Here is a 12486-nt window from a genome sequence, read left to right as displayed (position 1 = left end):
TCACCCAGAGATGAGATATATAGATTTATGGGGAAAGGGACTGTTGCAGAGAAAAAGGAGACTGTTCAGTCTGAATCTGCCATTGTCCTTTGGAAGGCTTCATAACTTAGACAGTGAAGTGAGCTGTGTGCTAGCCTAAGACAAAAAAGCGATCAGAGAAGCTGTAGCTGTGCCTTGCTTTCCATGCATGGAAGGATTTGAGCATTGGGATCAGGAGAAGTTATTTCAAGCCAGTCGAAGACAGCATCACTGAAGCTCTGAGACATTCAATCCAATCAGCTTGGTAGTTCAGCTTTTGAAGTACAGTGCTTCTTCATGCCTAGCAACCAGTAAGCAGATAGAATAAGCATGCTTACAGTTTAATTCACATGCCTACCTACCCTTCGGAAACAAGTGTCTTAAATTCACCCACCCATCCTACCAGCAGAAATGGAGACTTGTGATTATCTTATTCAATCCCTGCAGCAGCACACCTTCCTTGTTTCATTCAGCAGATCCAGCACTACAGAAATTATTGCTCTGTCGTTATTTAGACCAGCAATCTATGATGCATGTGGAACAAGGTTTTGCTTTAACTCCAAGTTACAGTGAATTTGCTATACATCCCACCTCCACTAATCATAGCTAATTACTGTCACTGCTAAGAAGCCCTTCTGCATCTGCCCACTTGGCTTCCATTCTGTCTTTGCAGATGCTTGGTGATATTAAGCCCCTGACTTGCTCCTGCACAGGGATGTTCGTTCTCCTCAATTCACTTCTTAACCTACACCTTCCATAAGCTAAAAAATTTCTGCTGTTGCCTGGGGAATGAGCTTGTCTCTGATGAAGAGAGGCTTCAGGGAGAGCTTGGTGCTCTCCCAGGAAGCAGACGTTTTCCATCCATGCCTTGGTAGACCTGAAAGAGGCAGCACATTGAGTGTCAGTGTAAAAGACCAAGAAGATGAGCTCCTGGGATATGTTCTTCTCATTCCATGCATCACTTGGCTTAAAGCTTTTGGTCTTTGAGATATCTGGTACACTGATGTCTTCTTGTCTCTCAGAGAGTTCTAGAACTTAATTAGTTAACATTTGTGAACTGTGAATGCTTCCTGTGATAGGAGCTATTAAGTATCACAGAGAAATATGGATAATCTTAACATGCTCAAATTACTTAAACTTTGGTATAGGTGAAAAGAAAATGAGTGATGCTACATCATAGCGAATATCTAAGGTTATTTCAAAAACTGTAATCTTTCTTTTATGGATTTCTGGGCTATTTTTGTAATACTAATTCTGATTGAAAATATTAAGTCTGACTGTCAGCTCTAATCCATGCTTCATCCTTGCATATTTAGCAATGTTAAACACCCTGAGTAATCTAAAGGTATTAAAAAACATCCTCATGATGTAAAACTTTCTGAGAAAAGCATCTCCGCTGAGATACATGGTACACTGATGTCTTCTTATCTCTCAGAGACATATGTCCATGTCAGAAAATCACACTACATGTGGCTGCCAAACTCCACAGGACCAAGTATATTCTTCTTCACATACTTTCTTTCTTAGACTTTTCTCACTTCTATGTGCCCCACATCATTTACCTACTGTGTTTACTTGAACATACAATTAGCAAAGTATTCATCATTCAGTACAGATAAAAAAAAAACCAAACAACCTAATTACAGCCTTTAAATTATTTAAATATCAAATAAACCAGAACAACATATTCTAGCTTTATTGCTTCTTACATGGTTAAATTAGGTTTCATGAGAAAACCGAGAAAAAAAACTTTCTTCTATATACAGTATATTGAAAAACAACACCACGTTTCTCCGCTTCTGTGGTGGGAATATCTTATGGAGCTGCACAAGCCAGGTTGGCTGTGGTATTTAGTATATGAACTTCAATTATGTCCCAGTTTGAAAGCAGCTGTTTTTAGTTTTTAGTTTTCTGTTGTTCCATTATAAGTGGAGCTCATCTGTGATAGTCCGTTGATGTAAAAAATGGTTTGTCCATTTCCAGTTGTTATAGTATTCCTTTTTTCCCATCAGGGTAGCTACTTATCTTGACTCTTCAGTTAAGCAGCTGTATAAAACTGAGCTGAAAATGCCTCTGCCAAACTGTGTGAGGTTGAGAGGCTGCTGCTACAGTCTATTCCCTATGTCCTTTTTTTTTTTTTTTGCCTCTTCCCTACATCCTTTTTATTTTTATTTTTTTTTTGCCTTGTCCAAATTACAGCCAGGCAAAAAGTTTCACCAAATTACTCAGCAGCATGTAACTAATGATAGCAATGGAGAAAAAGGCACAACTCTGGAGTTATCTTGTATTCTTAGACAGTTTTGTCCTACTTTGGGTTCTATTTTGGGTTGTCTGTACTGTGGATAGAAACATACTTTGCAGTACAGAATTCTATCTTTGATGCTTCAAAAGTTCAGCTAACCTCTCCAAGCTGCACAGCTGCTCTGAGAGGGTTTTCAGCCACAAAGTTGAACTCCTTATCACTCTTTGCAATTAAAATGAGAAAAATTCCCCCCCCCCCCCCAGATAAAGTTTTTAAAAATATGCAAGTTGGTGTTGTTTTTCAATATACTGTATATAGAAGAAAGTTTTTTTTCTCGGTTTTCTAATGAAACCTAATTTAACCATGTAAGAAGCAATTAAGCTAGAATATGTTGTTCTGGTTTATTTGATATTTAAATAATTTAAAGGCTGTAATTAGGTTGTTTGGTTTTTTTTTAATCTGTACTGAATGATGAATACTTTGCTAATTGTATGTTCAAGTAAACACAGTAGGTAAATGATGTGGGGCACATAGAAGTGAGAAAAGTCTAAGAAAGAAAGTATGTGAAGAAGAATATACTTGGTCCTGTGGAGTTTGGCAGCCACATGTAGTGTGATTTTCTGACATGGACATATGGAAAAAGAGTAATGTAAAAATGTTAACGCTGCAAAATCATCCAGTTGTACTCTCCAGGTTGCCTTACAACTTCAAATTCTTTATTTCTATCCGATATATTACTGTAGCTTCCTTGATAGAGGAAAATGGAATTTATTTGCCATAACGATGTGTAGTGTAGGAAGATCCTGAGAATATGCTGGATTTCAATTTTGTAGTTAAAGCTTAAAAAATGGTTTGAAAGCAATGCTTCTCATTAAATATTGAAGTAACCTCCACTGTAAGAAAGGTGTTTGCATAAACAGAGGCGAAGGGCATTATTTTCTGTAAACATAACACTGTGCCTTGTGACAGCCTGACTCACAGTGTTGTCTTGCTTGGACCATCCAGATGTAACTCAATCACTACTCATTTTCTTAAAAACTTTTCTCTGTTTTCAGATTGGGGCACTTGCTGAGAAATAAATTTTATGCTCCAACCCAATATATTCACTGGAGAAAGGTTCATTTGTAGTGGGGATGCACATAGGTTGGTTGGTTGTATGAGCAAAGGAGAACAGAGATGAAACGAAGTAACTGCAATAACTTCAGTGCAATGGAAGAGGAGGCATGGAAGGAAGAGGCAGGAGGATTACAGGGGCAAAGATGGTGGGTTTCTTGAGGACACAGGCAGCTTCTGTGGTTGGTGGCTAGGATATAGGAGTCTGTAGGAAAGCAAAACTTAAATAATGCCTAAACTACTTTTTCAAGTGGGCTTGGAGTTCAGGGTTATCTCTTTTCAAACATGCTTACAGGTAGATTTTAGAAGAGCCTGGATGATTCTTCAAAATATGTGATTTTAGCACTTTATGGAAGCCAAACTCCAAATAACCCCTTCTCTCTTCCACCTCCAAAGTCAGTGCAGTCACTGGTTACTTTGATAAAATGTGTCCATCAATCTTAGAATTGTAATAAATGTTATGGCAAATGTATTCAAAGAATATTCTTTGCCATTATTTAATTATTTTTCCCCAGGTTGGCCCTTTCGGGCCATAGAGTGTCTGTGGCCTGCTGACTGTTTTTCATGACAGAATGGATCTGTCCATCACACAGCCATGAAGCAAACAAGGCTATGCCAATAAGCTGGGTTATTATTAACTCCTGAAAGCTTCCTCCTTCTTCTAGGGTTTTAACTCTCCAGGCAGCTGGGAGATGCAGTCATCCTCTTTCACAGCCCCTGGTGATTACACACTATCTCTTCTGGAGTTTGTCTCCATTCCCCAAGTATGAACAAAGATAAGATATAATTATCGACAGTGGATACCTTGAAGCCTCAGGCTCCCCATATGAATACTCATGCCAGAACAGGTGACTGTCTATTAATTTCTATTTTATACACTTCTTTCTTCTCTGAAATTACTACAGTGTAGTTGCTCTGACCCTAAAAACCATCACATCAAGGAGCTTCACGGAGTGCATGTCACATGAATATAGTCATGACAGATTAGACCAGTGTCCACTAAGCCAAATGTTCTATCTCCAAACAGGCATTCCTGTACAAGAAATTAGAAGAACAGGGCAAGGACATAGCGTCTTCATGGAGCATTTTCCAGATATTTTGAAAGTGGTGGCTGGGGGACTCCTGAGCAGGAGGTGGGGTATTTGTACTTAGAAGCCCATCCAGGACTTTATTCTCTGAATTTGTTTAGTTGTTTCTGGAGCCTGTTTCTTTTAGGGGGTTTTTGGTTTGGTTTTGTTTTTTTTTTTTAAATATTTACAGTGCTGTGTAGGTAGCATTTCCAAAGTGGAACTATAAGTTGCATGAACACACATCACCCTTTTGTTTTGAAACAGCTATATTTGTTGCTCTTAATCCTTGGATGAGAAGAAATGATGAAAAAAAATGATCACTGCTCATTTTCTCTGCAGTGCTTATGTTTTCATAGACCTGTATTATGTAATTCCTCAGCTGCTTTACTTTCTTTAGCCTGAAGAGGTGGCTAGAGCGCACACATCCCCATAAAGATGGCTCACAGAAGTGTTATATCTAAAAGAGTTTCTTACTGTTTTGAATTTGTGCTGTGAAGAAAACTCTTGTAGAAAATTCTTTCCCTTATGTCTACCCAGAAATCATTCACAGCATATAGGGTTACTAGACTACATGCATTCATTCCCGTTTTTGAGCAATGGTGGGCAAATGCCAGGAGCCATCTACCTCAGTGATTCCTTAATTTGAAGCAAGAAGCTGACCTCATTCCCACTACTGTGACATTTTTATTTCTGGTTTTCAAGAGGGTCACAACAAGGCTCCAGCCAGTGCCACTTTAAAGAAATAAAGCATGCAAAAACCAGCTCTGCTTTGGAGAATTTTCATAGAGAAAGCCAGGCCATTGGCATTTCTCTGGCTTAACGTCTTGGTTTCTGTCTGCAGCTGCCTTGAAGCTGTTCAACACTGAAGTCAGTCATTCTTGATTTTTTTGTTGTCATTCAGTTCCTGTATTGATAATGCTAGATACTATCAATGCTATTCACAGCAGTCTTACAGCTGTGCTCCTTGCTGCTCCTGAAATTGTACTAGAAAGCTTAGTGATGATGTAGAAGTATTGATGTAGAGTCATTTATTACACACACAAACTACTTTTAAAGAAGATTATTAGGGTTGCAAAATGAAGTACTCCAGTTTTAGGAAATGCAAGAATTGTGCCTGTTTGTATGGTTTTTGGCTGATAGCCATAAGTGTGTGCTGAGCTGCTCTGCTTCACTGCCTTTCAAGTTGAGTGTTTTCAGATATTAAAGGAGCATCTGCACTGAGGGTGCTACAGTGTGTAAATCACCTCCTTATCAGAAGAAATCCCTGCTCTATAATTAGAACTACCATTAGGCTATGAAGGATTTTGCTGATGAAGAGAGAGAGAAAGGGGAGCGTAGAGCTTCACAGGGCTAGATAGGAGTTCCCAGTGCAGTGCTGTGAGGTCTGTCTGCTAAGTCCTTTCACAGTCATCCGGGTTGTTCCTGTCACTAAATCAGGTTGCAAACATTATCCTTCACTCTGACCTCTGTTTATAATCCCTTGTCCAGATGATGGTCCTACCACTTAACAGTTCATCCCCCATAAAGCCAGAGGTATGGATTTGGTATATGCTGACAGGATATACCTGTCAGGTATATCCTAGACTAGGAAGTCTAGACAGCTTAGCTGGTCCAGAAGGAAAGCTTGGGTTAAGCCATTTTAACAGACAGTGCAAATTTTAGAAATCTTGATTTCTGATAATACTTTGAGACCCCCTTAAAATTTACTTTGAGACAAATTTCGGGGTTTGGTATTTTTTTGTATCCAAAGTGGTGCTGTTAAAAGCTGTGTATATTTACCATCTTTTTTAAAGCCTGATATGACTTCATGTGACTTGATAATGACTTCAGAAACACCTAAATGACTTCAGAGTTTTTGAAAATGCTATACCAAGAAGAACTATTTGAGATCCTTTCAGAAAGCTTTCATATGCTGTGGAGTTATGAAGCAAAGTAAAGCAGAATCAGTTCTTATGCAACCTGTATCAATACTAAAATATTTCCTGAAAAGCATACTAACCTTTAAAAACTCATCCTGCAGACAAATACTAAGTCATTAGGCAATTTTTTCTTCCCTATTGGATATCTGCATAGACTGTGATCTTATTATTTCTATATGGCTGTTATTAACAGCCTCAGGTTAAAAAGCTGAAATTCCATTTTTTTTAGGCACAACATTAAATAAAAAATCCAAGTAAGTCTTTTTTGAATTCACTGCCTGATATCATGATAAAACTCCCAGTGAAGCCTTCATGTCCAGGGATCCTTGATGCTACTGGTTGTTGAGTGATATTAAATTTAAGGGAAGTAGGAAATTCAAAGGAAGTAGGACAAGGCTACGGAAATGGGTAACCTCTGCCAAGAGAAGATGTGTTTTGTCCTCTGAGTGAAATTGACAGCCCTGCGGAGAAGGACTTGGGGGTGTTGGTCAGTGAGAAACTGAACATGAGCCAGCAGTGTGCACTTGCAGCCCAGAAACCAACCATACACTGGGCTGCATCAAAGGAGCATGACCAGCAGGTCCAAGGAGGTGAATCCTGACCCTCTACTCTGCTCCTGGGAGACTCCACTTGGAGTATTGTGTGCAGTTCTGCATTAGAAGGACGCGGAACTGTTGGAGCGAGTCCAGAGGAGGGCCATGAGGATGATCAGGGGCCTGGAGCACCTCCCGTGTGAAGACAGGCTGAGAAAGTTGGGGTTGTTCAGCCTGGAGAAGAGAAGGCTGCGTGGAGACCTCATAGCAGCCTTCCAGTATCTGAAGGGGGCCTATAGGGATGCTGGGGAGGGACTCTTCATTAGGGACTGCAGTGATAGGACAAGGGGTAACTGATTCAAACTTAAACAGGGGAAGCACAGATGGGATAAAAGAAAGAAGTTCTTTACTGTGAGGGTCGTGAAGCACTGGAGTGGGTTGCCCAAACAAGTGGTAAATGCTCCATCCTTGGCAGTGTTAAAAGCTAGATTGGACAGAGACTTGGGTGACATGGTCAGGCGTGGGGCTTCCCTGCCCATGGAAGGGGATTGAACTAAATGATCTTAAGGTCCTTTCCAACCCAAACCATTCTATGATTCTATGAAAACAGGGAGGTCTGCAAGAAATCAGTGTGAATGCATATGAAGGGACAGATCTGTTTGGTTTTTATTTTTTTAAGAATGACAGCAGCTTAGTGGAGAAAGCAATAGGTTGTGTGGAGTTTTCTAGGAAATTAAACTGCCTGACTTTAAAATCTGCCTGACTTCCACAAATCTTTGATAAATTCGAGCCTCTTTAGGTGTTACTGAGATAATAATAATGTTTTCCTGGAAATGTGCTTTCTAATTGGAATGCATATTCTGGCCTTTCAGAATATCAGATATTAAAAAAAAAAAAACAACAAACAAAACAAAACACAGCCAATAAACATTGGATGTTGTAAACAGCATCCCTGTTTTTTGCCACAATTTCAAAGACAGAGCTGAGGTCGCAGCACCAGCCTTTATTGCTGGGGATGTCTGGAGTGGTTAATGTTGAAGGCTCCTTTCTGATGAGACTGTAATGCTGTGAGGGGCTTTGATTCTCCAGCACCCCAGTGAAACTCACCTTCACTATGGTCCTTGAGTGTTGGGTATCACTGTCTCTCCTCAGACACAGGAACATCACTCCATTGGGAATGCTGGGAAAATTGTTGTGAATCATTTGCTTTCATTTTATATTTGGACAAAAAAGCAATCAGTTTTCAGAAGAAATTAGCTGGTTGGATTTTTTCCTTTGGGGTCTTTGCTTTCTGCCCTGGAGACAACTCCATGCTGTTTGTAACAGGTTATTTTTCTGGCTGTAATCTCCTGGACATGGTACAAGTCTGGGGGACTGAAGGTGAAGTCCTGAATCCTTGCTCATTGTCAAAGAGGTCTGAGGAAGCTTGCATGTTCTGAGAATGCATTTCCAGGGTACCCAGCAATCTGCTGGCTTTCAGAGGCTAGATTTATATTCATATAGCACTGTGTAAGCTGTGATTACATCTTCTAAAAATTGAAGAAGTCTGTAGGTAGACTTTTGCATCTGTTTCTTGATCAGAAGACTATCCCCTGAAAGAGATTTTAGTGGCTACAATATGCATATATGCCCTTTTTCTTGGAATTTATATCTACCAACACAGCATCTTTTTTGCTGCTTTGATTCCCCTATGGTTCTGTCTTGCATTTTACACATACTGTTCACTCCAGCTATCTTTGTTCGAATTATACACGGCATTAATGTGAAAGTGAGATGGGGAGAAGTAGCTGTCTTGAAGGTGTCGCAGCACCTGTCAGTGATTATTCTCTCAAATGTGTGTGGTGTAAATACTGAAATTTAGGATCACTAAATGCCTGTATTACAAATCATAAAATGATGCAGGTTGGAAGGACCTTTGCAGGATGCTTCTGATTCCCACTCCTCAACACTAGTCCTGCTAAGTCAAATTGTTCCACATTTTGACCAGTTACCTCTTTAACAGCTCTAATAATGGAGAACCCATGAACCCATGAGATCGTGTTGTAATGGGGATCTTCCTCGTTGAGGGAAAAAGATTGTTCCTAAGATCTCATGGAAGTGTCCTCTGTTGCATCTTGTGCCTACTGCCTCTCACCTTTTCTCTATGATTCTCTGGGATAAGTCTGTCTCCACCTTTTCTCTCCCTTCCCATGAGGCTGCTGAAGACAGCAGTAAGGTCCCTTTTTACCTTCTTTCTTAACCCTGCCTTGAAAATCATTATATATCATAAAAAAATAGAAGTTTAAGGGCTTTAATATTTGGGGGGTTGAGCAGGAAGGGATCAAGTCTTCAGGCTTTTATGCATAGCCACAAAGGCTATTTTTCTTTTTTGTCTGAGCTTTTCATTTTTTATATTGAGCTGTGGTTCTTTGATTTTCTTTTATTCCAAGGAGCTGAAGCTGTAAATAAGACAAGTATTAAATTAGATGAAAGAGAATAGTGACAATTGCCAAAACTATTAAAGCAATTTTAATTGAAAGTGGTTTTGTAAGCACATAAATTGTTCTAGTATGTAAAATTGCTTCAGTGCTTGTGAAATAGTTTGCAGCTTTCCCCAAAGAAAGAAAAAAATATTCACAAACTCAAAAGAACAGTGTTGACAGTTCACTAGAAATAAACATTCTGCAACAGCACTGAAAAATAGGGTATGAGTTTATACCTTTAAAAAATACTTCTAGTTTCTTATTTCTTGCTTTGAAAATTAAATCCTTCAGGTGACACACAGAAAGTGAGTGACAAAATGTGTTAACCAACCATTTAGGCAGAGAGGCTTCTACAAGCCTTGTATTTGAGAAGTTTCAGTTTTGACAGGTAAAGAAATATTTGAAGAAATAAAGACTTAATAAAAGCAGTACTGACTTACTGAAAAATATTGAACGGTTAAAATACTTTAGTAAGGAAGCGAAGGCAAGACAGGCAAAGGAGATAGTAAAAATGGATGAATACTAGAGCAATATGCAATTAAAGAACACAAAGCTATTATGCAAACAGAACCAATGAACAGCATGAATAGAGGTTGGAGAACTTGGAACAGAGGAGGACAATTTCTGGGAAAATCTTTATAAACAGTAAGAACGGCTTACAAGTGGTTTCTTTGATAAACAGGAAGCAAGTGAAAGCCTAAGTAGGTAGCATGATGCTTTTTATTATATTTCAGAAGGCTGTTTTGGAAATGCAATGAAAATAGCACTGAATTAAGAGTAGTTCTGAATATTACGTGACCTTTAAAAAAACAATGGGCTAACGCATCACTCATCTCACTTTTCTCTCAGCAAGAGAATGTATGTGCTCCTGTTACATTTGAAACAGCAAGAGGACAAGAGGTCTTGACCAGATTACCTTTTTCTTGATTCTATTATGCAATTTTGAAGACTGAACGTGTTTGTGCTACTGTTGATTTTTAGTGAAAAGTTGTTGAGAGCAGAGGTAAGTACCAGTAAACATACAAAAAGACCCAAAGAAACTGGAGTTTTCAAAGTAACTCAAGAGTAGTATCTTAAAACTTCGCACTCTTCCAGGGTTCAGAGGATTGGCCTTTTATTTTGCCTTAGGTGATTCTGCTGCAAGGAAGACTGTCAAAGTGAAATCCCTCCTCAGCCTTTGTGCTTACAAGGCACAAATAACTTCAGTGATATTCTTCTGCATTTGTATGAATGGGTATAAGCATCTGCCAGCAGTAACTTAGCATCAACTGCTCTTCATTTAGTATAATGAGTATTTCTAGATGGTGTAATGCTCATGTGTGCATTCCAGTGCTTTCTTAAATGAAGAATTAATTTTGCATGTCCTCTCTGAAAATCCTACAAATAATGTGAATGATGTTTTTTATCATCAATATTCATTGTTAAGTAATATGTATGGTCCAGTCAAATTCTATGGGAACAAGTCAGGAAGGTCATTTAAAAAGAAATAGAAGCTCAATAAAGGGAATGCTTATTTATAGGATGGTATTTAGATTCATTTACTCTTATTGCCTTAGTAGTCAGGATGAAATTTTGGATGCCGAGCTCCTTTTCTCCTCACTGATAAAATCTCATGCTGTTTACATGGCCATGTAGCCATGGTGCTCATGGACTCATTGTATGCTCTGTAGCAGCAGCACAGAAACTATTTTTATTAAAAGCTCCATGAACCTTTCAGATTCCTTGGGTTGCTCACAGTATAGTACATCCCTGAAGGTCCTCCATCAATACTGCAGGTAAAGGGAGGTCATATACTCTGATATCCAGACCCTGTGGAAATATTGAGGCAGGAAGACCAAGAAAAGGAGAAATAGATTGGAATTGTAGTGAGCACGACTTTAAATGTTAAGATACATGGACTCAAGTGCTTTCAGGCTAAGGGTCCCCCTTTTCTGCATCATTTACTGGGAACCATGTCTTGAACAAAGAACCTCAGAGAAAGTCTGATGCCTGTACCTCTGCACCTTCTGCATCAGGGACTGTTCCCTCCATGGCAAATTCACAAGTGCAGTTTGCTAAGGAGAGGTGTGTCAGATTAGTAACACAGCTTTTGCTGACCTGAGTTAAACATAACCTTAATGTCAAAGAGGATTTGGATTGTACTTTTCTGAGAGGAAAGTTACTCATAATGAGAAATGCTGCCAAGCTATTTTTTCTGCTACATCCAATGTCTATTAATGGGCAAGACAGCAGGGCTGATATGCTCATGTTTAACATTCAGGTCCTACCATGTGCTCTGTCCTTAAAGAATTGCTAAAAGATTAACTAAGACTTCACAGACTGATCTGCAAGGATCTTACCTTCCAGTAAAGTCCTGCACACACCTATGGCAATGGCATCACCAGTTCTACAGCTTGCATGCCTTCCACTCTCTTTAATGGCTCTAGTACAAGACTTTTCCAGGGGTCTGACAATCAGACAAAGCAAATGAGTATCCTTGGCAGGACTCAAGGCAACTGGCTTCTCCAGATTTCAGATGGGAGATGTGCTTGCATGTGTATGAGTGTGTGTGTGTTGGAGGAGTGAGGAATTTACAGTAAGAAGCTGTATTAAAAAATATTGGAGGGTGCCTGCAGATCTGTTCCGTGAGATTATCTAAATATTCCCTTCTGTTCCCTTTCTTTTCCCCTTCCCTCCCTCCCTTCTCTTCTCCCATTTACTGTCAGGAAGTGCCACCTCCGAAGGGTCAATTCAGTACAGCATGGCGCCAACGCAGACGGACATCAACAACAGTTCCAACAGTGAGTCAATTTGTATTTGGAGGACTCCTTGAAATGGTATTGGTTTATGTGCATGTAGAAGGTGCAAGAATTCTGGCGAGGGCTCCTAGAATGGAGACAGGGTAGGTTTGTCACCCCTAGCTCCTTCTGGTTGAAGCAACCTGCAAGTTTTTGATGCCTAACTAAAAGCATTAGATAAAGGTAGGTTTTCCTGAAGGATATAAGAATCCCAACATGTGAGAGCAATTGCTGGGGAATTTTACCAACAGAATAGACTTTCAGAGCTGGATGTTCTTCAGAGAAAACTGATCACCAAGAACACTTAAGACACTTTGTCTGACTAATGGGGAAGCCATGCGCAGACAAAGCT

The 12486-nt window shown here is 39.5% G+C and overlaps 1 protein-coding gene across 2 annotated transcripts in view; it reads left to right on the top strand.

The window, feature by feature from the left end:
• Nucleotides 1-12486, top strand: part of NRG1 (neuregulin 1) — a 458712-nt gene that overhangs the window by 150935 nt on the left and 295291 nt on the right. The window contains exon 2 of one of the 2 annotated variants that reach the window (XM_057419354.1): nt 12063-12137. The exons of the other annotated variant lie outside the window; for it this stretch is intronic. Within the exon in view, the coding sequence (XP_057275337.1) occupies nt 12098-12137 (40 nt within the window). The 5' untranslated portion in view covers nt 12063-12097. The remainder of the gene's footprint in view (nt 1-12062; nt 12138-12486) is intronic. 2 annotated transcript variants of the gene reach the window in all.

The sequence above is a fragment of the Pezoporus wallicus genome, unplaced genomic scaffold (assembly GCF_028554395.1).
Source record: "Pezoporus wallicus isolate ANWC-B61680 ecotype Strahan unplaced genomic scaffold, APGP_CSIRO_Pwel_v1 contig_7344, whole genome shotgun sequence".
Lineage (NCBI taxonomy): Eukaryota > Metazoa > Chordata > Aves > Psittaciformes > Psittacidae > Pezoporus > Pezoporus wallicus.
This window is presented reverse-complemented; position numbering and strand designations above follow the sequence as displayed.